The sequence below is a fragment of the Culex pipiens genome, chromosome 1, assembly GCF_016801865.2.
Source record: "Culex pipiens pallens isolate TS chromosome 1, TS_CPP_V2, whole genome shotgun sequence".
Taxonomy (NCBI): domain Eukaryota; kingdom Metazoa; phylum Arthropoda; class Insecta; order Diptera; family Culicidae; genus Culex; species Culex pipiens.
The window spans coordinates 79,101,741-79,126,271 of record NC_068937.1 but is presented as its reverse complement, the minus strand read 5'-3'; the positions used below and the strand labels follow the sequence as shown (position 1 = coordinate 79,126,271).

At 20.8% G+C, this 24,531-nt stretch overlaps 1 protein-coding gene across 3 annotated transcripts; it reads left to right on the top strand.

The window, feature by feature from the left end:
• The first annotated feature begins 21,980 nt into the window (after positions 1-21,980).
• LOC120427710 (uncharacterized) lies at positions 21,981-24,195 on the top strand. Of its 3 annotated transcripts, none has more exons than XM_039592608.2 (2): positions 21,981-22,112; positions 22,189-24,195. In XM_039592608.2, exon 2 carries the CDS (start codon positions 22,224-22,226, stop codon positions 23,274-23,276), a length of 1,053 nt encoding a protein of 350 aa, XP_039448542.1. In that variant the 5' UTR covers positions 21,981-22,112; positions 22,189-22,223; the 3' UTR covers positions 23,277-24,195. The 3 variants fall into 3 exon arrangements, 1 of the variants encoding a protein (XP_039448542.1); XR_008212050.1 differs by having other exon boundaries at positions 21,996-23,489; positions 23,552-24,195; XR_008212049.1 differs by having other exon boundaries at positions 21,996-23,767; positions 23,833-24,195.
• Positions 24,196-24,531: the final 336 nt, after the last annotated feature.

Genomic DNA, 24,531 nt, shown 5'->3' with positions numbered 1-24,531 from the left:
CCAAACTTCAATGTTATATATACCAAAAGATGCGCAAGGATCTGACCTACACGCCAGTGATGTTTTTGGTAAACGCATTGGTGGCCAAAGTGCCTCAAAAATAGACATAGCGCCAGCTCTTGTTACGTCCAATCAAGCTCATATTTGGGATTTGGGCTAAGTATGCCCACCGGAACAATGCCCGCCAAAAAGTCATTTTTGTTACATCCTATTACCTACACACGCAAAATTACTCCACTGTATTTTGTTTTAGTATTATTGTTATACAATTACTATCTTCTTGATTTTGCTTTCAACCTCGTCATAAGATTTTTTTTTACTAAAAGAGTTTTTATGTGTTCCACTAATAATTAACAAAACAAACGTTGGGTATTTTTCATATACCCCAAATGGGATACATTTAGTATGAGACGCAATCATTTAGAAATTTATAAAATAAATAAAGATCCCTAATGTTATGAGAAAGAGATTCCCATGTCGAACAAGCTCGTCATACAAAATAGTATTGCATATCGTTCATTTTTAACAACTTTGAGAACATTGAAAAATTCCCAAAAATAATGGTAAAAAGTTACAGCACTTTGAAAAAATATCTCTGATAAAATCGTTTTTGTACTAAAACATCTCAAACTTATTTATTTATTATTCCAATGATGATAGTTGGTTAAAAAAAATTATTGAAGAAGTTTCTGCTAAATCTCAAAAAGTTTTGATGTCTCATTTTACAAATTATAGTAAAAAACATTGAAAATATGGTAATTTTGGAAACAACTCGGAACTGCTAGGAGCCGTTTGCCGAGCATTTTTCTTAAAAAAAGCGGTGGGCGCTCTCAAATTCTTTGTGTAAATATGGGTATCCGGCGCCGTCACTCCGTGCCATATTTTCATACACTTAGGAGCCCAGGGTGGCGAAGTCCTTGTAGATAAAAGGAAGACACTAGTGGTTGGTACTAGCAATGGTGGCCGACACACAGAAAAAAAATGATGGTAATATTCATCAGGAAATGTTGACAGATTTTGTGTCAAAAAAAAAAAAAAAAAGATTAATGATGGGTTTTCATCAGTTTTTGATAAATATTCATCAGGTTCACATTTTTACACATTTTTTATGTAATATTTCTCAAAATATACTATGACTAAAGTTATTTTTTTTTTGCATCTTTGGATTGCCCCTAGTCTTGGCACATAACTATTATTTCGAGTGATGAATAGTTTATTTAGAAGAGAGCAAACAAGTTAGTATCACAAACTTTGCAAAATATTTTTAATGTAGTTAGAATTGCAAATTGTATGGAAGAGCTAAATCATAAAAAATGCCAAGAGAACAAATTCCCCCCAGGTCCAATAATTATTTTCTACCTGACTCTAAATGCTGGATTGTTCTAACAATTTTCTAAAACTTTGCTGAAGGCATCCAATCAATCTGAAAATTTCTTTTCCAATTTTTACATGAAATTCAGGACAACGACCAAAATTGAATGAAAACATGTATGGGCAATCCAAATATGCAAAAAAAAAAATGAACTTTGGCCATAGAGAAGGCTCGAAATTTTTATTAGCTAAATATATAATACATATGTGAAATTCATTTCTGACTTTTGGAGAGGATTGCTAATAACTTATAGGCAAAAAGACCAAATTTTTTTTTTTGAAAAAATGCTCGGCAAATCGGCTTCGACCAGTTCCGAGTTGTTTCCAAAATTACCATATTTTCAATGTTTTTTACTATAATTTGTAAAATAAGACATCAAAACTTTTTTTAGATTTAGCAGAATTTTCTTCAATAATTATTTTTCACCAGCTATCATTATTGGAATGATAAATAAATAAGTTTTAAGATGTTTTAGAACAAAAAACGATTTTATCACAGATATTTTGTCTAAAGTGCTGTAACTTTTTGCCATTATTTTTGGGATTTTTAAATGTTCTAAAAGTTGTTCAAAATGATAAATTACACAACTTTGTCGAAGAGACCAAAGCTCTACGACCCTCTTGTAAAAAGTTAGTTTTCAGCGCCACCTATGCGGTGAAGTTCGGAACTAAAAATTGGTGCCAAAAGATGCGCACTACTAATACGAGCAACTTTGCCAAAGACACCAAAATTCCCAAAAATATTCCTGAGAAGATATTCATTTATTTCGTAAAATTTCGATTATTCCCCTCTGTGCCCCGTGTGTAGAAGAACGATGGTGCAGCAGCGAACGAAAAACAATGACAAAGCAACCAGGCAAAACCATTTTTGCCACGCGGCTAGCAGTTGAGCAATTCTCTGAGATTTCGGTCATTCGATTTTTTTTGTATTTTTTAATCCGGCTGAAACTTTTTTGGTGCCTTCGGTATGCCCAAAGAAGCCATTTTGCATCATTAGTTAGTCCATATAATTTTCCATACAAATTTGGCAGCTGTCCATACAAAAATGATATGTGAAAATTCAAAAATCTGTATCTTTTCAAGAAATTTTTTGATCGATTTGGTGTCTTCGGCAAAGTTGTAGATATGGATATGGACTACACTGAAAAAAAAAATGATACACGGTAAAAAAAAATTTGGTGATTTTTAATTTCACTTTTTGTCACTAAAAATCGATTTGCAAAAAAACACTATTTTTATTTTTTTTTATTTTTTGATATGTTTTAGAGGACATAAAATGCCAACTTTTCAGAAATTTCCAGAATGGGCAAAAAATCTTTGACCGAGTTATGATTTTTTGAATCAATACAGATTTTTTCAAAAAATCGAAATATTGGTCGCAAAATTTTTCAACTTCATTTTTCGATGTAAAATTGAATTTGCAATCAAAAAGTACTTAAGTGATTTTTCGATAAAGTGCACCGTTTTCAAGTTATAGCCATTTTTAAGTAACTTTTTTGAAAAAAGTCGCAGTTTTTCATTTTTTTAAATTAAAATCGAAATATTGGTCGCAAAATTTTTCAACTTCATTTTTCGATGTAAAATTGAATTTGCAATCAAAAAGTACTTAAGTGATTTTTCGATAAAGTGCACCGTTTTCAAGTTATAGCCATTTTTAAGTAACTTTTTTGAAAAAAGTCGCAGTTTTTCATTTTTTAAAATTAGTGCCCATGTTTGCCCACCTTTGAAAAAAATATTTTTGGAAAGCTGAGAAAATTCTCTATATTTTGCTTTATTTAACTTTGTTGATACAACCCATAGTTGCTGAGATATTGCTATGCAAAGGTTAAAAAACAAGAAAATTGATGTTTTCTAAGTCTCACTCAGACAACCCACCATATTCTAATGTCGATATCTCAGCAACTACAGGTTCGATTTACAATGTTAAAATATGAAACATTCGTGAAATTTTCCGATCTTTTCAAAAAAAATATTTTCAAAAAATTAAAATCAAGACTAACATTTCAAATGGGCGTAATATTGAATTTTTGGCCATTTTGAAATGTTAGTCTTGATTTTAAATTTTTGAAGATATTTTTTTCGAAAAGATCGGAAAATTTCACGAATATTTTATGTTTTAACATTGTAAATCGGACCTATAGTTGCTGAGATATCGACATTAGAAAATGGTGGGTTGTTTGGGTGAGACTTAGAAAACATCAATTTTCCTGTTTTTTAACCTTTGCATAGCAATATCTCAGCAACTATGGGTCGTATCAACAAAGTTCAATAAAGCAAAATATAGAGAATTTTCTCAGCTCTTCAAAAATATTTTTTTCAAAGGTGGGCAAACATGGGCACTAATTTAAAAAAATGAAAAACTGCGACTATTTTCAAAAAAGTTACCTTAAAATGGTTAAAACTTGAAAACGGTGCACTTTATCAAAAATTCACTAAAGTACTTTTTGATTGCAAATTCGATTTTACATCGAAAAATGAAGTTGAAAATTTTTTGCGACCTATATTTCGATTTTTTGAAAAAATCTGTATTGATTCAAAAAATCATAACTCGGTCAAAGATTTTTTGCCCATTCTGGAAATTTCTGAAAAGTTGGCATTTTATGTCCTCTAAAACATATCAAAAAATAAAAAAAATTAAAAATAGTGTTTTTTTGCAAATCAAGTTTTAGTGACAAAAAGTGAAATTAAAAATCACCAAAATTTTTTTTACCGTGTATCATTTTTTTTCAGTGTAGTCCATATCCATACCTACAACTTTGCCGAAGACACCAAATCGATCAAAAAATTCCTTCAAAAGAAACAGATTTTTGAATTTCCACATATCATTTTTGTATGGACAGCTGCCAAATTTGTATGGAAAATTATATGAACACACTAATGATGCAAAATGGCTTCTTTGGGCATACCGAAGGCACCAAAAAAGTTTCAGCCAGATTAAAAAATACAAAAATTAAAATTAAAGAAAAAAGACCGATTCCGTAGAGAACTGCTCAGTTATCACCGTTATGTCGGTTTCTCCTTTTTTTCGTGCGTCCACTGCTGCACGTTCTGTCGCGTGGTCTGTTGGCGGCCGCGAGTTTTTCAAAAATATTTTTTTCATGCGTTTAGTGCTCCAATATTTTTCAAGAAAACTATCAATGTTATGGTATCATAAGAATCGTAAGAACTTGCTCTTTCCTATCATGTTTTCCTATTTGCGAAAAAATCACCCCAGTCAGAGTTATCGCGGTGGGAACAAACCAAAACGGGGGCAGACGGTCTACGAAGTTTTCACAAATCGACTCATTGTGAATTCACATTTTGATGAAATTTCAAAGTAGTTAATCCATCTGAAAATTCAGAATGTCTTCTTGATTCCTATGGTTTAACATTTTCCAAAATTCAATTTTGAACGCTTCTACCAGCCCACAAGAAAAAAAAATTTGGACTACGCTCTGCCACTCTGGACCTCCACGTTAAATTCTTAAATTCTTAAATTCTTAAATTCTTAAATTCTTAAATTCTTAAATTCTTAAATTCTTAAATTCTTAAATTCTTAAATTCTTAAATTCTTAAATTCTTAAATTCTTAAATTCTTAAATTCTTAAATTCTTAAATTCTTAAATTCTTAAATTCTTAAATTCTTAAATTCTTAAATTCTTAAATTCTTAAATTCTTAAATTCTTAAATTCTTAAATTCTTAAATTCTTAAATTCTTAAATTCTTAAATTCTTAAATTCTTAAATTCTTAAATTCTTAAATTCTTAAATTCTAAAATTCTAAAATTCTAAAATTCTAAAATTCTAAAATTCTAAAATTCTAAAATTCTAAAATTCTAAAATTCTAAAATTCTAAAATTCTAAAATTCTAAAATTCTAAAATTCTAAAATTCTAAAATTCTAAAATTCTAAAATTCTAAAATTCTAAAATTCTAAAATTCTAAAATTCTAAAATTCTAAAATTCTAAAATTCTAAAATTCTAAAATTCTAAAATTCTAAAATTCTAAAATTCTAAAATTCTAAAATTCTAAAATTCTAAAATTCTAAAATTCTAAAATTCTAAAATTCTAAAATTCTAAAATTCTAAAATTCTAAAATTCTAAAATTCTTAAATTCTAAAATTCTAAAATTCTAAAATTCTAAAATTCTAAAATTCTAAAATTCTAAAATTCTAAAATTCTAAAATTCTAAAATTCTAAAATTCTAAAATTCTAAAATTCTAAAATTCTAAAAATTCTAAAATTCTAAAATTCTAAAATTCTAAAATTCTAAAATTCTAAAATTCTAAAATTCTAAAATTCTAAAATTCTAAAATTCTAAAATTCTAAAATTCTAAAATTCTAAAATTCTAAAATTCTAAAATTCTAAAATTCTAAAATTCTAAAATTCTAAAATTCTAAAATTCTAAAATTCTAAAATTCTAAAATTCTAAAATTCTAAAATTCTAAAATTCTAAAATTCTAAAATTCTAAAATTCTAAAATTCTAAAATTCTAAATTCTAAAATTCTAAAATTCTAAAATTCTAAAATTCTAAAATTCTAAAATTCTAAAATTCTAAAATTCTAAAATTCTAAAATTCTAAAATTCTAAAATTCTAAAATTCTAAAATTCTAAAATTCTAAAATTCTAAAATTCTAAAATTCTAAAATTCTAAAATTCTAAAATTCTAAAATTCTAAAATTCTAAATTCTAAATTCTAAAATTCTAAAATTCTAAAATTCTAAAATTCTAAAATTCTAAAATTATAAAATTATAAAATTATAAAATTCTAAAATTCTAAAATTCTAAAATTCTAAAATTCTAAAATTCTAAAATTCTAAAATTCTAAAATTCTAAAATTCTAAAATTCTAAAATTCTAAAATTCTAAAATTCTAAAATTCTAAAATTCTAAAATTCTAAAATTCTAAAATTCTAAAATTCTAAAATTCTAAAATTCTAAAATTCTAAAATTCTAAAATTCTAAAATTCTAAAATTCTAAAATTCTAAAATTCTAAAATTCTAAAATTCTAAAATTCTAAAATTCTAAAATTCTAAAATTCTAAAATTCTAAAATTCTAAAATTCTAAAATTCTAAAATTCTAAAATTCTAAAATTCTAAAATTCTAAAATTCTAAAATTCTAAAATTCTAAAATTCTAAAATTCTAAAATTCTAAAATTCTAAAATTCTAAAATTCTAAAATTCTAAAATTCTAAAATTCTAAAATTCTAAAATTCTAAAATTCTAAAATTCTAAAATTCTAAAATTCTAAAATTCTAAAATTCTAAAATTCTAAAATTCTAAAATTCTAAAATTCTAAAATTCTAAAATTCTAAAATTCTAAAATTCTAAAATTCTAAAATTCTAAAATTCTAAAATTCTAAAATTCTAAAATTCTAAAATTCTAAAATTCTAAAATTCTAAAATTCTAAAATTCTAAAATTCTAAAAATTCTAAAATTCTAAAATTCTAAAATTCTAAAATTCTAAAATTCTAAAATTCTAAAATTCTAAAATTCTAAAATTCTAAAATTCTAAAATTCTAAAATTCTAAAATTCTAAAATTCTAAAATTCTAAAATTCTAAAATTCTAAAATTCTAAAATTCTAAAATTCTAAAATTCTAAAATTCTAAAATTCTAAAATTCTAAAATTCTAAAATTCTAAAATTCTAAAATTCTAAAATTCTAAAATTCTAAAATTCTAAAATTCTAAAATTCTAAAATTCTAAAATTCTAAAATTCTAAAATTCTAAAATTCTAAAATTCTAAAATTCTAAAATTCTAAAATTCTAAAATTCTAAAATTCTAAAATTCTAAAATTCTAAAATTCTAAAATTCTAAAATTCTAAAATTCTAAAATTCTAAAATTCTAAAATTCTAAAATTCTAAAATTCTAAAATTCTAAAATTCTAAAATTCTAAAATTCTAAAATTCTAAAATTCTAAAATTCTAAAATTCTAAAATTCTAAAATTCTAAAATTCTAAAATTCTAAAATTCTAAAATTCTAAAATTCTAAAATTCTAAAATTCTAAAATTCTAAAATTCTAAAATTCTAAAATTCTAAAATTCTAAAATTCTAAAATTCTAAAATTCTAAAATTCTAAAATTCTAAAATTCTAAAATTCTAAAATTCTAAAATTCTAAAATTCTAAAATTCTAAAATTCTAAAATTCTAAAATTCTAAAATTCTAAAATTCTAAAATTCTAAAATTCTAAAATTCTAAAATTCTAAAATTCTAAAATTCTAAAATTCTAAAATTCTAAAATTCTAAAATTCTAAAATTCTAAAATTCTAAAATTCTAAAATTCTAAAATTCTAAAATTCTAAAATTCTAAAATTCTAAAATTCTAAAATTCTAAAATTCTAAAATTCTAAAATTCTAAAATTCTAAAATTCTAAAATTCTAAAATTCTAAAATTCTAAAATTCTAAAATTCTAAAATTCTAAAATTCTAAAATTCTAAAATTCTAAAATTCTAAAATTCTAAAATTCTAAAATTCTAAAATTCTAAAATTCTAAAATTCTAAAATTCTAAAATTCTAAAATTCTAAAATTCTAAAATTCTAAAATTCTAAAATTCTAAAATTCTAAAATTCTAAAATTCTAAAATTCTAAAATTCTAAAATTCTAAAATTCTAAAATTCTAAAATTCTAAAATTCTAAAATTCTAAAATTCTAAAATTCTAAAATTCTAAAATTCTAAAATTCTAAAATTCTAAAATTCTAAAATTCTAAAATTCTAAAATTCTAAAATTCTAAAATTCTAAAATTCTAAAATTCTAAAATTCTAAAATTCTAAAATTCTAAAATTCTAAAATTCTAAAATTCTAAAATTCTAAAATTCTAAAATTCTAAAATTCTAAAATTCTAAAATTCTAAAATTCTAAAATTCTAAAATTCTAAAATTCTAAAATTCTAAAATTCTAAAATTCTAAAATTCTAAAATTCTAAAATTCTAAAATTCTAAAATTCTAAAATTCTAAAATTCTAAAATTCTAAAATTCTAAAATTCTAAAATTCTAAAATTCTAAAATTCTAAAATTCTAAAATTCTAAAATTCTAAAATTCTAAAATTCTAAAATTCTAAAATTCTAAAATTCTAAAATTCTAAAATTCTAAAATTCTAAAATTCTAAAATTCTAAAATTCTAAAATTCTAAAATTCTAAAATTCTAAAATTCTAAAATTCTAAAATTCTAAAATTCTAAAATTCTAAAATTCTAAAATTCTAAAATTCTAAAATTCTAAAATTCTAAAATTCTAAAATTCTAAAATTCTAAAATTCTAAAATTCTAAAATTCTAAAATTCTAAATTCAAATTCTAAAATTCTAAAATTCTAAAATTCTAAAATTCTAAAATTCTAAAATTCTAAAATTCTAAAATTCTAAAATTCTAAAATTCTAAAATTCTAAAATTCTAAAATTCTAAAATTCTAAAATTCTAAAATTCTAAAATTCTAAAATTCTAAAATTCTAAAATTCTAAAATTCTAAAATTCTAAAATTCTAAAATTCTAAAATTCTAAAATTCTAAAATTCTAAAATTCTAAAATTCTAAAATTCTAAAATTCTAAAATTCTAAAATTCTAAAATTCTAAAATTCTAAAATTCTAAAATTCTAAAATTCTAAAATTCTAAAATTCTAAAATTCTAAAATTCTAAAATTCTAAAATTCTAAAATTCTAAAATTCTAAAATTCTAAAATTCTAAAATTCTAAAATTCTAAAATTCTAAAATTCTAAAATTCTAAAATTCTAAAATTCTAAAATTCTAAAATTCTAAAATTCTAAAATTCTAAAATTCTAAAATTCTAAAATTCTAAAATTCTAAAATTCTAAAATTCTAAAATTCTAAAATTCTAAAATTCTAAAATTCTAAAATTCTAAAATTCTAAAATTCTAAAATTCTAAAATTCTAAAATTCTAAAATTCTAAAATTCTAAAATTCTAAAATTCTAAAATTCTAAAATTCTAAAATTCTAAAATTCTAAAATTCTAAAATTCTAAAATTCTAAAATTCTAAAATTCTAAAATTCTAAAATTCTAAAATTCTAAAATTCTCAAAATTCTAAAATTCTAAAAATCTAAAATTCTAAAATTCTAAAATTCTAAAATTCTAAAATTCTAAAATTCTAAAATTCTAAAATTCTAAAATTCTAAAATTCTAAAATTCTAAAATTCTAAAATTCTAAAATTCTAAAATTCTAAAATTCTAAAATTCTAAAATTCTAAAATTCTAAAATTCTAAAATTCTAAAATTCTAAAATTCTAAAATTCTAAAATTCTAAAATTCTAAAATTCTAAAATTCTAAAATTCTAAAATTCTAAAATTCTAAAATTCTAAAATTCTAAAATTCTAAAATTCTAAAATTCTAAAATTCTAAAATTCTAAAATTCTAAAATTCTAAAATTCTAAAATTCTAAAATTCTAAAATTCTAAAATTCTAAAATTCTAAAATTCTAAAATTCTAAAATTCTAAAATTCTAAAATTCTAAAATTCTAAAATTCTAAAATTCTAAAAATTCTAAAATTCTAAAATTCTAAAATTCTAAAATTCTAAAATTCTAAAATTCTAAAATTCTAAAATTCTAAAATTCTAAAATTCTAAAATTCTAAAATTCTAAAATTCTAAAATTCTAAAATTCTAAAATTCTAAAATTCTAAAATTCTAAAATTCTAAAATTCTAAAATTCTAAAATTCTAAAATTCTAAAATTCTAAAATTCTAAAATTCTAAAATTCTAAAATTCTAAAATTCTAAAATTCTAAAATTCTAAAATTCTAAAATTCTAAAATTCTAAAATTCTAAATTCTAAAATTCTAAAATTCTAAAATTCTAAAATTCTAAAATTCTAAAATTCTAAAATTCTAAAATTCTAAAATTCTAAAATTCTAAAATTCTAAAATTCTAAAATTCTAAAATTCTAAAATTCTAAAATTCTAAAATTCTAAAATTCTAAAATTCTAAAATTCTAAAATTCTAAAATTCTAAAATTCTAAAATTCTAAAATTCTAAAATTCTAAAATTCTAAAATTCTAAAATTCTAAAATTCTAAAATTCTAAAATTCTAAAATTCTAAAATTCTAAAATTCTAAAATTCTAAAATTCTAAAATTCTAAAATTCTAAAATTCTAAAATTCTAAAATTCTAAAATTCTAAAATTCTAAAATTCTAAAATTCTAAAATTCTAAAATTCTAAAATTCTAAAATTCTAAAATTCTAAAATTCTAAAATTCTAAAATTCTAAAATTCTAAAATTCTAAAATTCTAAAATTCTAAAATTCTAAAATTCTAAAATTCTAAAATTCTAAAATTCTAAAATTCTAAAATTCTAAAATTCTAAAATTCTAAAATTCTAAAATTCTAAAATTCTAAAATTCTAAAATTCTAAAATTCTAAAATTCTAAAATTCTAAAATTCTAAAATTCTAAAATTCTAAAATTCTAAAATTCTAAAATTCTAAAATTCTAAAATTCTAAAATTCTAAAATTCTAAAATTCTAAAATTCTAAAATTCTAAAATTCTAAAATTCTAAAATTCTAAAATTCTAAAATTCTAAAATTCTAAAATTCTAAAATTCTAAAATTCTAAAATTCTAAAATTCTAAAATTCTAAAATTCTAAAATTCTAAAATTCTAAAATTCTAAAATTCTAAAATTCTAAAATTCTAAAATTCTAAAATTCTAAAATTCTAAAATTCTAAAATTCTAAAATTCTAAAATTCTAAAATTCTAAAATTCTAAAATTCTAAAATTCTAAAATTCTAAAATTCTAAAATTCTAAAATTCTAAAATTCTAAAATTCTAAAATTCTAAAATTCTAAAATTCTAAAATTCTAAAATTCTAAAAATTCTAAAATTCTAAAATTCTAAAATTCTAAAATTCTAAAATTCTAAAATTCTAAAATTCTAAAATTCTAAAATTCTATAATTCTAAAATTCTAAAATTCTAAAATTCTAAAATTCTAAAATTCTAAATTCTAAAATTCTAAAATTCTAAAATTCTAAAATTCTAAAATTCTAAAATTCTAAAATTCTAAAATTCTAAAATTCTAAAATTCTAAAATTCTAAAATTCTAAAATTCTAAAATTCTAAAATTCTAAAATTCTAAAATTCTAAAATTCTAAAATTCTAAAATTCTAAAATTCTAAAATTCTAAAATTCTAAAATTCTAAAATTCTAAAATTCTAAAATTCTAAAATTCTAAAATTCTAAAATTCTAAAATTCTAAATTCTAAAATTCTAAAATTCTAAAATTCTAAAATTCTAAAATTCTAAAATTCTAAAATTCTAAATTCTAAAATTCTAAAATTCTAAAATTCTAAAATTCTAAAATTCTAAAATTCTAAAATTCTAAAATTCTAAAATTCTAAAATTCTAAAATTCTAAAATTCTAAAATTCTAAAATTCTAAAATTCTAAAATTCTAAAATTCTAAAATTCTAAAATTCTAAAATTCTAAAATTCTAAAATTCTAAAATTCTAAAATTCTAAAATTCTAAAATTCTAAAATTCTAAAATTCTAAAATTCTAAAATTCTAAAATTCTAAAATTCTAAAATTCTAAAATTCTAAAATTCTAAAATTCTAAAATTCTAAAATTCTAAAATTCTAAAATTCTAAAATTCTAAAATTCTAAAATTCTAAAATTCTAAAATTCTAAAATTCTAAAATTCTAAAATTCTAAAATTCTAAAATTCTAAAATTCTAAAATTCTAAAATTCTAAAATTCTAAAATTCTAAAATTCTAAAATTCTAAAATTCTAAAATTCTAAAATTCTAAAATTCTAAAATTCTAAAATTCTAAAATTCTAAAATTCTAAAATTCTAAAATTCTAAAATTCTAAAATTCTAAAATTCTAAAATTCTAAAATTCTAAAATTCTAAAATTCTAAAATTCTAAATTCTAAAATTCTAAAATTCTAAAATTCTAAAATTCTAAAATTCTAAAATTCTAAAATTCTAAAATTCTAAAATTCTAAAATTCTAAAATTCTAAAATTCTAAAATTCTAAAATTCTAAAATTCTAAAATTCTAAAATTCTAAAATTCTAAAATTCTAAAATTCTAAAATTCTAAAATTCTAAAATTCTAAAATTCTAAAATTCTAAAATTCTAAAATTCTAAAATTCTAAAATTCTAAAATTCTAAAATTCTAAAATTCTAAAATTCTAAAATTCTAAAATTCTAAAATTCTAAAATTCTAAAATTCTAAAATTCTAAAATTCTAAAATTCTAAAATTCTAAAATTCTAAAATTCTAAAATTCTAAAATTCTAAAATTCTAAAATTCTAAAATTCTAAAATTCTAAAATTCTAAAATTCTAAAATTCTAAAATTCTAAAATTCTAAAATTCTAAAATTCTAAAATTCTAAAATTCTAAAATTCTAAAATTCTAAAATTCTAAAATTCTAAAATTCTAAAATTCTAAAATTCTAAAATTCTAAAATTCTAAAATTCTAAAATTCTAAAATTCTAAAATTCTAAAATTCTAAAATTCTAAAATTCTAAAATTCTAAAATTCTAAAATTCTAAAATTCTAAAATTCTAAAATTCTAAAATTCTAAAATTCTAAAATTCTAAAATTCTAAAATTCTAAAATTCTAAAATTCTAAAATTCTAAAATTCTAAAATTCTAAAATTCTAAAATTCTAAAATTCTAAAATTCTAAAATTCTAAAATTCTAAAATTCTAAAATTCTAAAATTCTAAAATTCTAAAATTCTAAAATTCTAAAATTCTAAAATTCTAAAATTCTAAAATTCTAAAATTCTAAAATTCTAAAATTCTAAAATTCTAAAATTCTAAAATTCTAAAATTCTAAAATTCTAAAATTCTAAATTCTAAATTCTAAAATTCTAAAATTCTAAAATTCTAAAATTCTAAAATTCTAAAATTCTAAAATTCTAAAATTCTAAAATTCTAAAATTCTAAAATTCTAAAATTCTAAAATTCTAAAATTCTAAAATTCTAAAATTCTAAAATTCTAAAATTCTAAAATTCTAAAATTCTAAAATTCTAAAATTCTAAAATTCTAAAATTCTAAAATTCTAAAATTCTAAAATTCTAAAATTCTAAAATTCTAAAATTCTAAAATTCTAAAATTCTAAAATTCTAAAATTCTAAAATTCTAAAATTCTAAAATTCTAAAATTCTAAAATTCTAAAATTCTAAAATTCTAAAATTCTAAAATTCTAAAATTCTAAAATTCTAAAATTCTAAAATTCTAAAATTCTAAAATTCTAAAATTCTAAAATTCTAAAATTCTAAAATTCTAAAATTCTAAAATTCTAAAATTCTAAAATTCTAAAATTCTAAAATTCTAAAATTCTAAAATTCTAAAATTCTAAAATTCTAAAATTCTAAAATTCTAAAATTCTAAAATTCTAAAATTCTAAAATTCTAAAATTCTAAAATTCTAAAATTCTAAAATTCTAAAATTCTAAAATTCTAAATTCTAAAATTCTAAAATTCTAAAATTCTAAAATTCTAAAATTCTAAAATTCTAAAATTCTAAAATTCTAAAATTCTAAAATTCTAAAATTCTAAAATTCTAAAATTCTAAAATTCTAAAATTCTAAAATTCTAAAATTCTAAAATTCTAAAATTCTAAAATTCTAAAATTCTAAAATTCTAAAATTCTAAAAATTCTAAAATTCTAAAATTCTAAAATTCTAAAATTCTAAAATTCTAAAATTCTAAAATTCTAAAATTCTAAAATTCTAAAATTCTAAAATTCTAAAATTCTAAAATTCTAAAATTCTAAAATTCTAAAATTCTAAAATTCTAAAATTCTAAAATTCTAAAATTCTAAAATTCTAAAATTCTAAAATTCTAAAATTCTAAAATTCTAAAATTCTAAAATTCTAAAATTCTAAAATTCTAAAATTCTAAAATTCTAAAATTCTAAAATTCTAAAATTCTAAAATTCTAAAATTCTAAAATTCTAAAATTCTAAAATTCTAAAATTCTAAAATTCTAAAATTCTAAAATTCTAAAATTCTAAAATTCTAAAATTCTAAAATTCTAAATTCTAAAATTCTAAAATTCTAAAATTCTAAAATTCTAAAATTCTAAAATTCTAAAATTCTAAAATTCTAAAATTCTAAAATTCTAAAATTCTAAAATTCTAAAATTCTAAAATTCTAAAATTCTAAAATTCTAAAATTCTAAAATTCTAAAATTCTAAAATTCTAAAATTCTAAAATTCTAAAATTCTAAAATTCTAAAATTCTAAAATTCTAAAATTCTAAAATTCTAAAATTCTAAAATTCTAAAATTCTAAAATTCTAAAATTCTAAAATTCTAAAATTCTAAAATTCTAAAATTCTAAAATTCTAAAATTCTAAAATTCTAAAATTCTAAAATTCTAAATTCTAAAATTCTAAAATTCTAAAATTCTAAAATTCTAAAATTCTAAAATTCTAAAATTCTAAAATTCTAAAATTCTAAAATTCTAAAATTCTAAAATTCTAAAATTCTAAAATTCTAAAATTCTAAAATTCTAAAATTCTAAAATTCTAAAATTCTAAAATTCTAAAATTCTAAAATTCTAAAATTCTAAAATTCTAAAATTCTAAAATTCTAAAATTCTAAAATTCTAAAATTCTAAAATTCTAAAATTCTAAAATTCTAAAATTCTAAAATTCTAAAATTCTAAAATTCTAAAATTCTAAAATTCTAAAATTCTAAAATTCTAAAATTCTAAAATTCTAAAATTCTAAAATTCTAAAATTCTAAAATTCTAAAATTCTAAAATTCTAAAATTCTAAAATTCTAAAATTCTAAAATTCTAAAATTCTAAAATTCTAAAATTCTAAAATTCTAAAATTCTAAAATTCTAAAATTCTAAAATTCTAAAATTCTAAAATTCTAAAATTCTAAAATTCTAAAATTCTAAAATTCTAAAATTCTAAAATTCTAAAATTCTAAAATTCTAAAATTCTAAAATTCTAAAATTCTAAAATTCTAAAATTCTAAAATTCTAAAATTCTAAAATTCTAAAATTCTAAATTCTAAATTCTAAAATTCTAAAATTCTAAAATTCTAAAATTCTAAAATTCTAAAATTCTAAAATTCTAAAATTCTAAAATTCTAAAATTCTAAAATTCTAAAATTCTAAAATTCTAAAATTCTAAAATTCTAAAATTCTAAAATTATAAAATTCTAAAATTCTAAAATTCTAAAATTCTAAAATTCTAAAATTCTAAAATTCTAAAATTCTAAAATTCTAAAATTCTAAAATTCTAAAATTCTAAATTATTCTAAAATTCTAAAATTCTAAAATTCTAAAATTCTAAAATTCTAAAATTCTAAAATTCTAAAATTCTAAAATTCTAAAATTCTAAAAATCTAAAATTCTAAAATTCTAAAATTCTAAAATTCTAAAATTCTAAAATTCTAAAATTCTAAATTTCTAAAGTCTTAAAATTCTCAAATTCTAAAATTCTAAATTCTAAATTCTAAAATTCTAAAATTCTAAAATTCTAAAATTCTAAAATTCTAAAATTCTAAAATTCTAAAATTCTAAAATTCTAAAATTCTAAAATTCTAAAATTCTAAAATTCTAAAATTCTAAAATTCTAAAATTCTAAAATTCTAAAATTCTAAAATTCTAAAATTCTAAAATTCTAAATTCTAAAATTCTAAAATTCTAAAATTCTAAAATTCTAAAATTCTAAAATTCTAAAATTCTAAAATTCTAAAATTCTAAAATTCTAAAATTCTAAAATTCTAAAATTCTAAAATTCTAAAATTCTAAAATTCTAAAATTCTAAAATTCTAAAATTCTAAAATTCTAAAATTCTAAAATTCTAAAATTCTAAAATTCTAAAATTCTAAAATTCTAAAATTCTAAAATTCTAAAATTCTAAAATTCTAAAATTCTAAAATTCTAAAATTCTAAAATTCTAAAATTCTAAAATTCTAAAATTCTAAAATTCTAAAATTCTAAAATTCTAAAATTCTAAAATTCTAAAATTCTAAAATTCTAAAATTCTAAAATTCTAAAATTCTAAAATTCTAAAATTCTAAAATTCTAAAATTCTAAAATTCTAAAATTCTAAAATTCTAAAATTCTAAAATTCTAAAATTCTAAAATTCTAAAATTCTAAAATTCTAAAATTCTAAAATTCTAAAATTCTAAAATTCTAAAATTCTAAAATTCTAAAATTCTAAAATTCTAAAATTCTAAAATTCTAAAATTCTAAAATTCTAAAATTCTAAAATTCTAAAATTCTAAAATTCTAAAATTCTAAAATTCTAAAATTCTAAAATTCTAAAATTCTAAAATTCTAAAATTCTAAAATTCTAAAATTCTAAAATTCTAAAATTCTAAAATTCTAAAATTCTAAAATTCTAAAATTCTAAAATTCTAAAATTCTAAAATTCTAAAATTCTAAAATTCTAAAATTCTAAAATTCTAAAATTCTAAAATTCTAAAATTCTAAAATTCTAAAATTCTAAAATTCTAAATTCTAAAATTCTAAAATTCTAAAATTCTAAAATTCTAAAATTCTAAAATTCTAAAATTCTAAAATTCTAAAATTCTAAAATTCTAAAATTCTAAAATTCTAAAATTCTAAAATTCTAAAATTCTAAAATTCTAAAATTCTAAAATTCTAAAATTCTAAAATTCTAAAATTCTAAAATTCTAAAATTCTAAAATTCTAAAATTCTAAAATTCTAAAATTCTAAAATTCTAAAATTCTAAAATTCTAAAATTCTAAAATTCTAAAATTCTAAAATTCTAAAATTCTAAAATTCTAAAATTCTAAAATTCTAAAATTCTAAAATTCTAAAATTCTAAAATTCTAAAATTCTAAAATTCTAAAATTCTAAAATTCTAAAATTCTAAAATTCTAAAATTCTAAAATTCTAAAATTCTAAAATTCTAAAATTCTAAAATTCTAAAATTCTAAAATTCTAAAATTCTAAAATTCTAAAATTCTAAAATTCTAAAATTCTAAAATTCTAAAATTCTAAAATTCTAAAATTCTAAAATTCTAAAATTCTAAAATTCTAAAATTCTAAAATTCTAAAATTCTAAAATTCTAAAATTCTAAAATTCTAAAATTCTAAAATTCTAAAATTCTAAAATTCTAAAATTCTAAAATTCTAAAATTCTAAAATTCTAAAATTCTAAAATTCTAAAATTCTAAAATTCTAAAATTCTAAAATTCTAAAATTCTAAAATTCTAAAATTCTAAAATTCTAAAATTCTAAAATTCTAAAATTCTAAAATTCTAAAATTCTAAAATTCTAAAATTCTAAAATTCTAAAATTCTAAAATTCTAAAATTCTAAAATTCTAAAATTCTAAAATTCTAAAATTCTAAAATTCTAAAATTCTAAAATTCTAAAATTCTAAAATTCTAAAATTCTAAAATTCTAAAATTCTAAAATTCTAAAATTCTAAAATTCTAAAATTCTAAAATTCTAAAATTCTAAAATTCTAAAATTCTAAAATTCTAAAATTCTAAAATTCTAAAATTCTAAAATTCTAAAATTCTAAAATTCTAAAATTCTAAAATTCTAAAATTCTAAAATTCTAAAATTCTAAAATTCTAAAATTCTAAAATTCTAAAATTCTAAAATTCTAAAATTCTAAAATTCTAAAATTCTAAAATTCTAAAATTCTAAAATTCTAAAATTCTAAAATTCTAAAATTCTAAAATTCTAAAATTCTAAAATTCTAAAATTCTAAAATTCTAAAATTCTAAAATTCTAAAATTCTAAAATTCTAAAATTCTAAAATTCTAAAATTCTAAAATTCTAAAATTCTAAAATTCTAAAATTCTAAAATTCTAAAATTCTAAAATTCTAAAATTCTAAAATTCTAAAATTCTAAAATTCTAAAATTCTAAAATTCTAAAATTCTAAAATTCTAAAATTCTAAAATTCTAAAATTCTAAAATTCTAAAATTCTAAAATTCTAAAATTCTAAAATTCTTAAATTCCAAAATTCTAAAATTCTAAAATTCTAAAATTCTAAAATTCTAAAATTCTAAAATTCTAAAATTCTAAAATTCTAAATTCTAAAATTCTAAAATTCTAAAATTCTAAAATTCTAAAATTCTAAAATTCTAAAATTCTAAAATTCTAAAATTCTAAAATTCTAAAATTCTAAAATTCTAAAATTCTAAAATTCTAAAATTCTAAAATTCTAAAATTCTAAAATTCTAAAATTCTAAAATTCTAAAATTCTAAAATTCTAAAATTCTAAAATTCTAAAATTCTAAAATTCTAAAATTCTAAAATTCTAAAATTCTAAAATTCTAAAATTCTAAAATTCTAAAATTCTAAAATTCTAAAATTCTAAAATTCTAAAATTCTAAAATTCTAAAATTCTAAAATTCTAAAATTCTAAAATTCTAAAATTCTAAAATTCTAAAATTCTAAAATTCTAAAATTCTAAAATTCTAAAATTCTAAAATTCTAAAATTCTAAAATTCTAAAATTCTAAAATTCTAAAATTCTAAAATTCTAAAATTCTAAAATTCTAAAAATTCTAAAATTCTAAAATTCTAAAATTCTAAAATTCTAAAATTCTAAAATTCTAAAATTCTAAAATTCTAAAATTCTAAAATTCTAAAATTCTAAAATTCTAAAATTCTAAAATTCTAAAATTCTAAAATTCTAAAATTCTAAAATTCTAAATTCTAAAATTCTAAAATTCTAAAATTCTAAAATTCTAAAATTCTAAAATTCTAAAATTCTAAAATTCTAAAATTCTAAAATTCTAAAATTCTAAAATTCTAAAATTCTAAAATTCTAAAATTCTAAAATTCTAAAATTCTAAAATTCTAAAATTCTAAAATTCTAAAATTCTAAAATTCTAAAATTCTAAAATTCTAAAATTCTAAAATTCTAAAATTCTAAAATTCTAAAATTCTAAAATTCTAAAATTCTAAAATTCTAAAATTCTAAAATTCTAAAATTCTAAAATTCTAAAATTCTAAAATTCTAAAATTCTAAAATTCTAAAATTCTAAAATTCTAAAATTCTAAAATTCTAAAATTCTAAAATTCTAAAATTCTAAAATTCTAAAATTCTAAAATTCTAAAATTCTAAAATTCTAAAATTCTAAAATTCTAAAATTCTAAAATTCTAAAATTCTAAAATTCTAAAATTCTAAAATTCTAAAATTCTAAAATTCTAAAATTCTAAAATTCTAAATTCTAAAATTCTAAAATTCTAAAATTCTAAAATTCTAAAATTCTAAAATTCTAAAATTCTAAAATTCTAAAATTCTAAAATTCTAAAATTCTAAAATTCTAAAATTCTAAAATTCTAAAATTCTAAAATTCTAAAATTCTAAAATTCTAAATTCTAAAATTCTAAAATTCTAAAATTCTAAAATTCTAAAATTCTAAAATTCTAAAATTCTAAAATTCTAAAATTCTAAAATTCTAAAATTCTAAAATTCTAAAATTCTAAAATTCTAAAATTCTAAAATTCTAAAATTCTAAAATTCTAAAATTCTAAAATTCTAAAATTCTAAAATTCTAAAATTCTAAAATTCTAAAATTCTAAAATTCTAAAATTCTAAAATTCTAAAATTCTAAAATTCTAAAATTCTAAAATTCTAAAATTCTAAAATTCTAAAATTCTAAAATTCTAAAATTCTAAAATTCTAAAATTCTAAAATTCTAAAATTCTAAAATTCTAAAATTCTAAAATTCTAAAATTCTAAAATTCTAAAATTCTAAAATTCTAAAATTCTAAAATTCTAAAATTCTAAAATTCTAAAATTCTAAAATTCTAAAATTCTAAAATTCTAAAATTCTAAAATTCTAAAATTCTAAAATTCTAAAATTCTAAAATTCTAAAATTCTAAAATTCTAAAATTCTAAAATTCTAAAATTCTAAAATTCTAAAATTCTAAAATTCTAAAATTCTAAAATTCTAAAATTCTAAAATTCTAAAATTCTAAAATTCTAAAATTCTAAAATTCTAAAATTCTAAAATTCTAAAATTCTAAAATTCTAAAATTCTAAAATTCTAAAATTCTAAAATTCTAAAATTCTAAAATTCTAAAATTCTAAAATTCTAAAATTCTAAAATTCTAAAATTCTAAAATTCTAAAATTCTAAAATTCTAAAATTCTAAAATTCTAAAATTCTAAAATTCTAAAATTCTAAAATTCTAAAATTCTAAAATTCTTAAATTCTTAAATTCTTAAATTCTTAAATTCTTAAATTCTTAAATTCTTAAATTCTTAAATTCTTAAATTCTTAAATTCTTAAATTCTTAAATTCTTAAATTCTTAAATTCTTAAATTCTTAAATTCTTAAATTCTTAAATTCTTAAATTCTTAAATTCTTAAATTCTTAAATTCTTAAATTCTTAAATTCTTAAATTCTTAAATTCTTAAATTCTTAAATTCTTAAATTCTTAAATTCTTAAATTCTTAAATTCTTAAATTCTTAAATTCTTAAATTCTTAAATTCTTAAATTCTTAAATTCTTAAATTCTTAAATTCCTAAATTCTTAATTTTTTTAAATTTCTGATTTTTTTTTAATTTCTTTATTCTTAAATTTTTATTCTAGATTTTTTAATTTTGGAAGAAATAAAATTTTTGATTGTTATAATTTCAAAGTTTTCGTAAATTTGTATGTACGAATTTCTATATTTCCGATTTTTAAAACTTTTGGAATTTCGACTTGTACATTCGTTTCGAATTTTAACATTTTTGATCTATGGAATGTATATAAAAACGTAAAAAATTAAAATTATTATTCAAGTCTGCATATTTTTTATTTTGATTTTCCAAATTTCAGATTTTTGTTGAAATTTTCTTTATTATTTAAAAAAAAAGTTTTTTGAAATTTCTCAAATGTTTGTTTTTTTCGCATTTTTGAATTTGTTGTTTGGTTGGATTTCAAAATTTCAGATTATTATTGTAGTTTCAGTAAGAACATAGATATTTGTATGATTATTGTCAAGTTTAATTTCACTCTGATTTACTTTATTTTGGTCCCGCGAGTGTGGATAAATCGGACAGTGCAGGGGACTTACTTAATCCAGAGGTAGCTGGTTGGTACTAGCAATAAATTGTTGGTGACACGATGGCCGACATCTACCTATAAAGACAACTTCTTTTTTTACTCCATTTCGACCGACAAACTAAATCTGTCCTTTTAGTTTCAATATTCTGCTTTTTGAGATTCGGCGGGAATTTTAAATATTATTATCTCCAATACAAAATTATTAAAACGTTTGTAATTATCAGTCGTATTCAAAAAGAAAAAATTCAATTCTTTGATTTTTTCATCAAAACATATTACAAACAAGCACCGCGCGAAGAAACGTCAAACGCAATCTTTCCGTTTCTGTTACTTTTCAGCTGCGTACCGCTTAAGAAAAATCTTTTCGTGACCCTTTCCTTGACCGTTTCTTGGGCGTTTTTTTTGTATGGAGTTTTGCGTTCCTTCCCATCTGCGTATCAGCCTTAACATACTGTACTTTGTGTAAGGTCCTCTGTTTGAGGAAACCATGCCATCTGTTACAGAGAAAAGTACGCTAGAAACATTACAGACTTTGAGCAACAGTATACAGCAGTTTACAGAATTTCGGTGTTTTTGACTGTCAATTCAACCTTAGCAGTTTACAACACACGTGTGCTTTATCGGTGCTTTAGGAGTAAATCAGACATAAATGTAATCTAATAAGAAGTTAAAATGGAAAACTACTGAGTCGCAAAACGGCCGGTTTCGTTTGACTTTGGCCAAATCACTGTGGGAGGAGAGCAGCCTTTTTTCTTCAATTGTTCATCAACTAACAAGTATGTTCAAATGATAGGAAAACTAAAAGAACAGAAAATATGAACACAGCTCTGCACCTTTCACCTTTCACTACAGACCTCGAATCTGATCATCCAGTGCATCTTGAAGCAATGGACATTATGCGGGAGTGTACTGCAAACTACCTGTTCCGGTACAGTTTTAAGTACGAGGAGTTCATCCTAGCCGAATCCGGGGGAATCGATCGACAACGGCCGTCAGAGGATCGGATCGTGGAAAAGATCCAACAACTCAAGGATGGAAGTAGAGGTGGTGGATGGGACGTTCTGGCAGTGTTGAGCGACATTCTAGGCATCAAGTTTATTATTGTCTCGAATCAACAAGAAGATATTCTCATCTACGAGAGCACTGCTGGTATCTCCACACAGGAAGTCTACCTCTACTTCAACGGCCCCGACTCCTACTACAGTATTGTTGGTGTTAGTGACTGGAACCGAGATACCGATCCGCGACGAAGCGATGCAACGACAACGAGGACAGCAGCTGAGAACAGCAACGAGTCACTCGGCCCGAAGGCGACGGCAAACCAGCTGCCGTATTGTTCAGCGGTTCCATTGACCATATCTGAAAACAGCGCTGCTGGCAGAGTGGACATTCCAAACACGGCCGATACCAACAAGTCAAGTCAAGGCTCTTTGGACAGGTTGGACGTGGGGAAGGAATTAAGCTGTAACGAAGTACACAACGACAAGGAGATCATCAATTCGGAAGCTTATTACCAAGTATTCACCAGCAATTATGATCACTTGAAAATACTGCGAATTCCTCCGGACGGCAATTGCCTTTTCGGTTCGATTGTCCATCAGTTGGAGAACTTGGACATCCGGAGTTCAGGACACAAAAAGTCCGTAGCAGATCTCAGTGTGTCAACTTCTTGGAGCAACACTGGACGCGGTACGAAAACTCGATTATTTCGGAAGCAGTTAATCGTCAGGAACAGTGGCCGGCGGACGAGTTTAAGGAGGCCTTCATCGAAAAGCAAATTGAAGCACTCCGGAAGGACCGCACTTGGGGAGGATCGGAAATTTTGGCTGCAGCCTCGGATATGCTCGAAAAAAGATCAAAGTCTTCACAAAACGTTTACCACCTATAACTTTCGGGGAGGTTGGGGGGTACCCCGGGCGCACCTTGAGAATCTTTTTTAATGGCACTAACCATTACGATAGCGTCGTATCTGCGTCGGTAGCGGAGGATTCCTCAAGACTCAGCAGCAAAGCCGGGGAGATGTCAGCGACCTGTAGGGACCGCAGGATGGAGGCTGTTACAGATGGCTTGAAGCAACAAAGGCCTGGTTCTCGGGACGCTGTCACAGGTAGGCCAAGTCCTATCGGCAGCACGACGGTGGTGGATTCAGCTAGGTAGCTCAATTTGTGCCCAGGACGCTGAAGATGAGTTCTAACCAAAGTTTGCTTTCTGTCAGACCCAGCATCAAAGGTGGTGAGGCATCTGCGACCTGTAGGGACCACGCGATGGAAGTTGTTACAGCAGTCTCGGAGCAACAACGGTCCGCTGAACTGTCGAAGGAGGGAGAAATTACAGGCTCTCTGATTAGAAGCGTTGAGGTGTCTGGTTCTCGAGAGGTTGTCACAGGTAGGCCGAGGTCTGCCGAGTGGTCGTCAGTGGTTGACCCATCAAGGTAGCTCATCATGGAATTCCTCGGACTTTGAAAATGGTTTCTAACAACTGTTTGCTTTCTGTCAGACGCATCATCAAAGGTGGTTAGGCGTCTGCGACCTGCAGGGATCGCGGGACGGGTGTTGTTACAGCCGGCTCGGATCAACAAAAGTACGCTGAGTGGTCAAAGAATGGAGTTATCACAGGTCCTCCGCTTAAGGCTGTGGAGGTCGTCGCAACAACATTTCCCCGAATGCCACATCTCCGAAAAGACACTTTCCCGAAATGTCATTTACCCGAAAATCATTTCCCCGAATGGCCACATCCCCGAATGGCGACATCCCCTAAAATCCATTTTCCCGAATGGCCACTTCCCCTAATTTTCCACATCCCCGAAAATCATTTTCCCGAATGACCATATCCCCGAACGGCCATTTCCCCGAACGCCACTTCCCCGAACCCGGTCAGGCGGGTATGCCCGTTGCCCATACCCGCCTGACCGGGTTCGGGGAAGTGGCGATCAATGAATCAATCATGTCCACAATTGAACGTTCAAAAAATTCCTAGATTTTTACCAGCGTTTTATTCCAGCTCCAGCAGTTTTGAATATGTATTAAGTCTGTGGAATTGGGTACTAAAGCCCTATGTAAATTTTTATGTACAACGGTAAAAAACACGATTAAAAACCATTTCTGATCACTTTTTTTCATTTTAATGCAAATTTTTTTTTTGACGAGACAACATTTTTTAGATGGATCAACTATGGTCCCCTTGGAACGAGCTGTC

What these genes read in the sequence shown, in the direction of transcription:
- LOC120427710 (XM_039592608.2), top strand. Translation starts at nt 22,224, where the DNA reads ATGGACATTATGCGGGAGTGTACTGCAAACTACCTGTTCCGGTACAGT.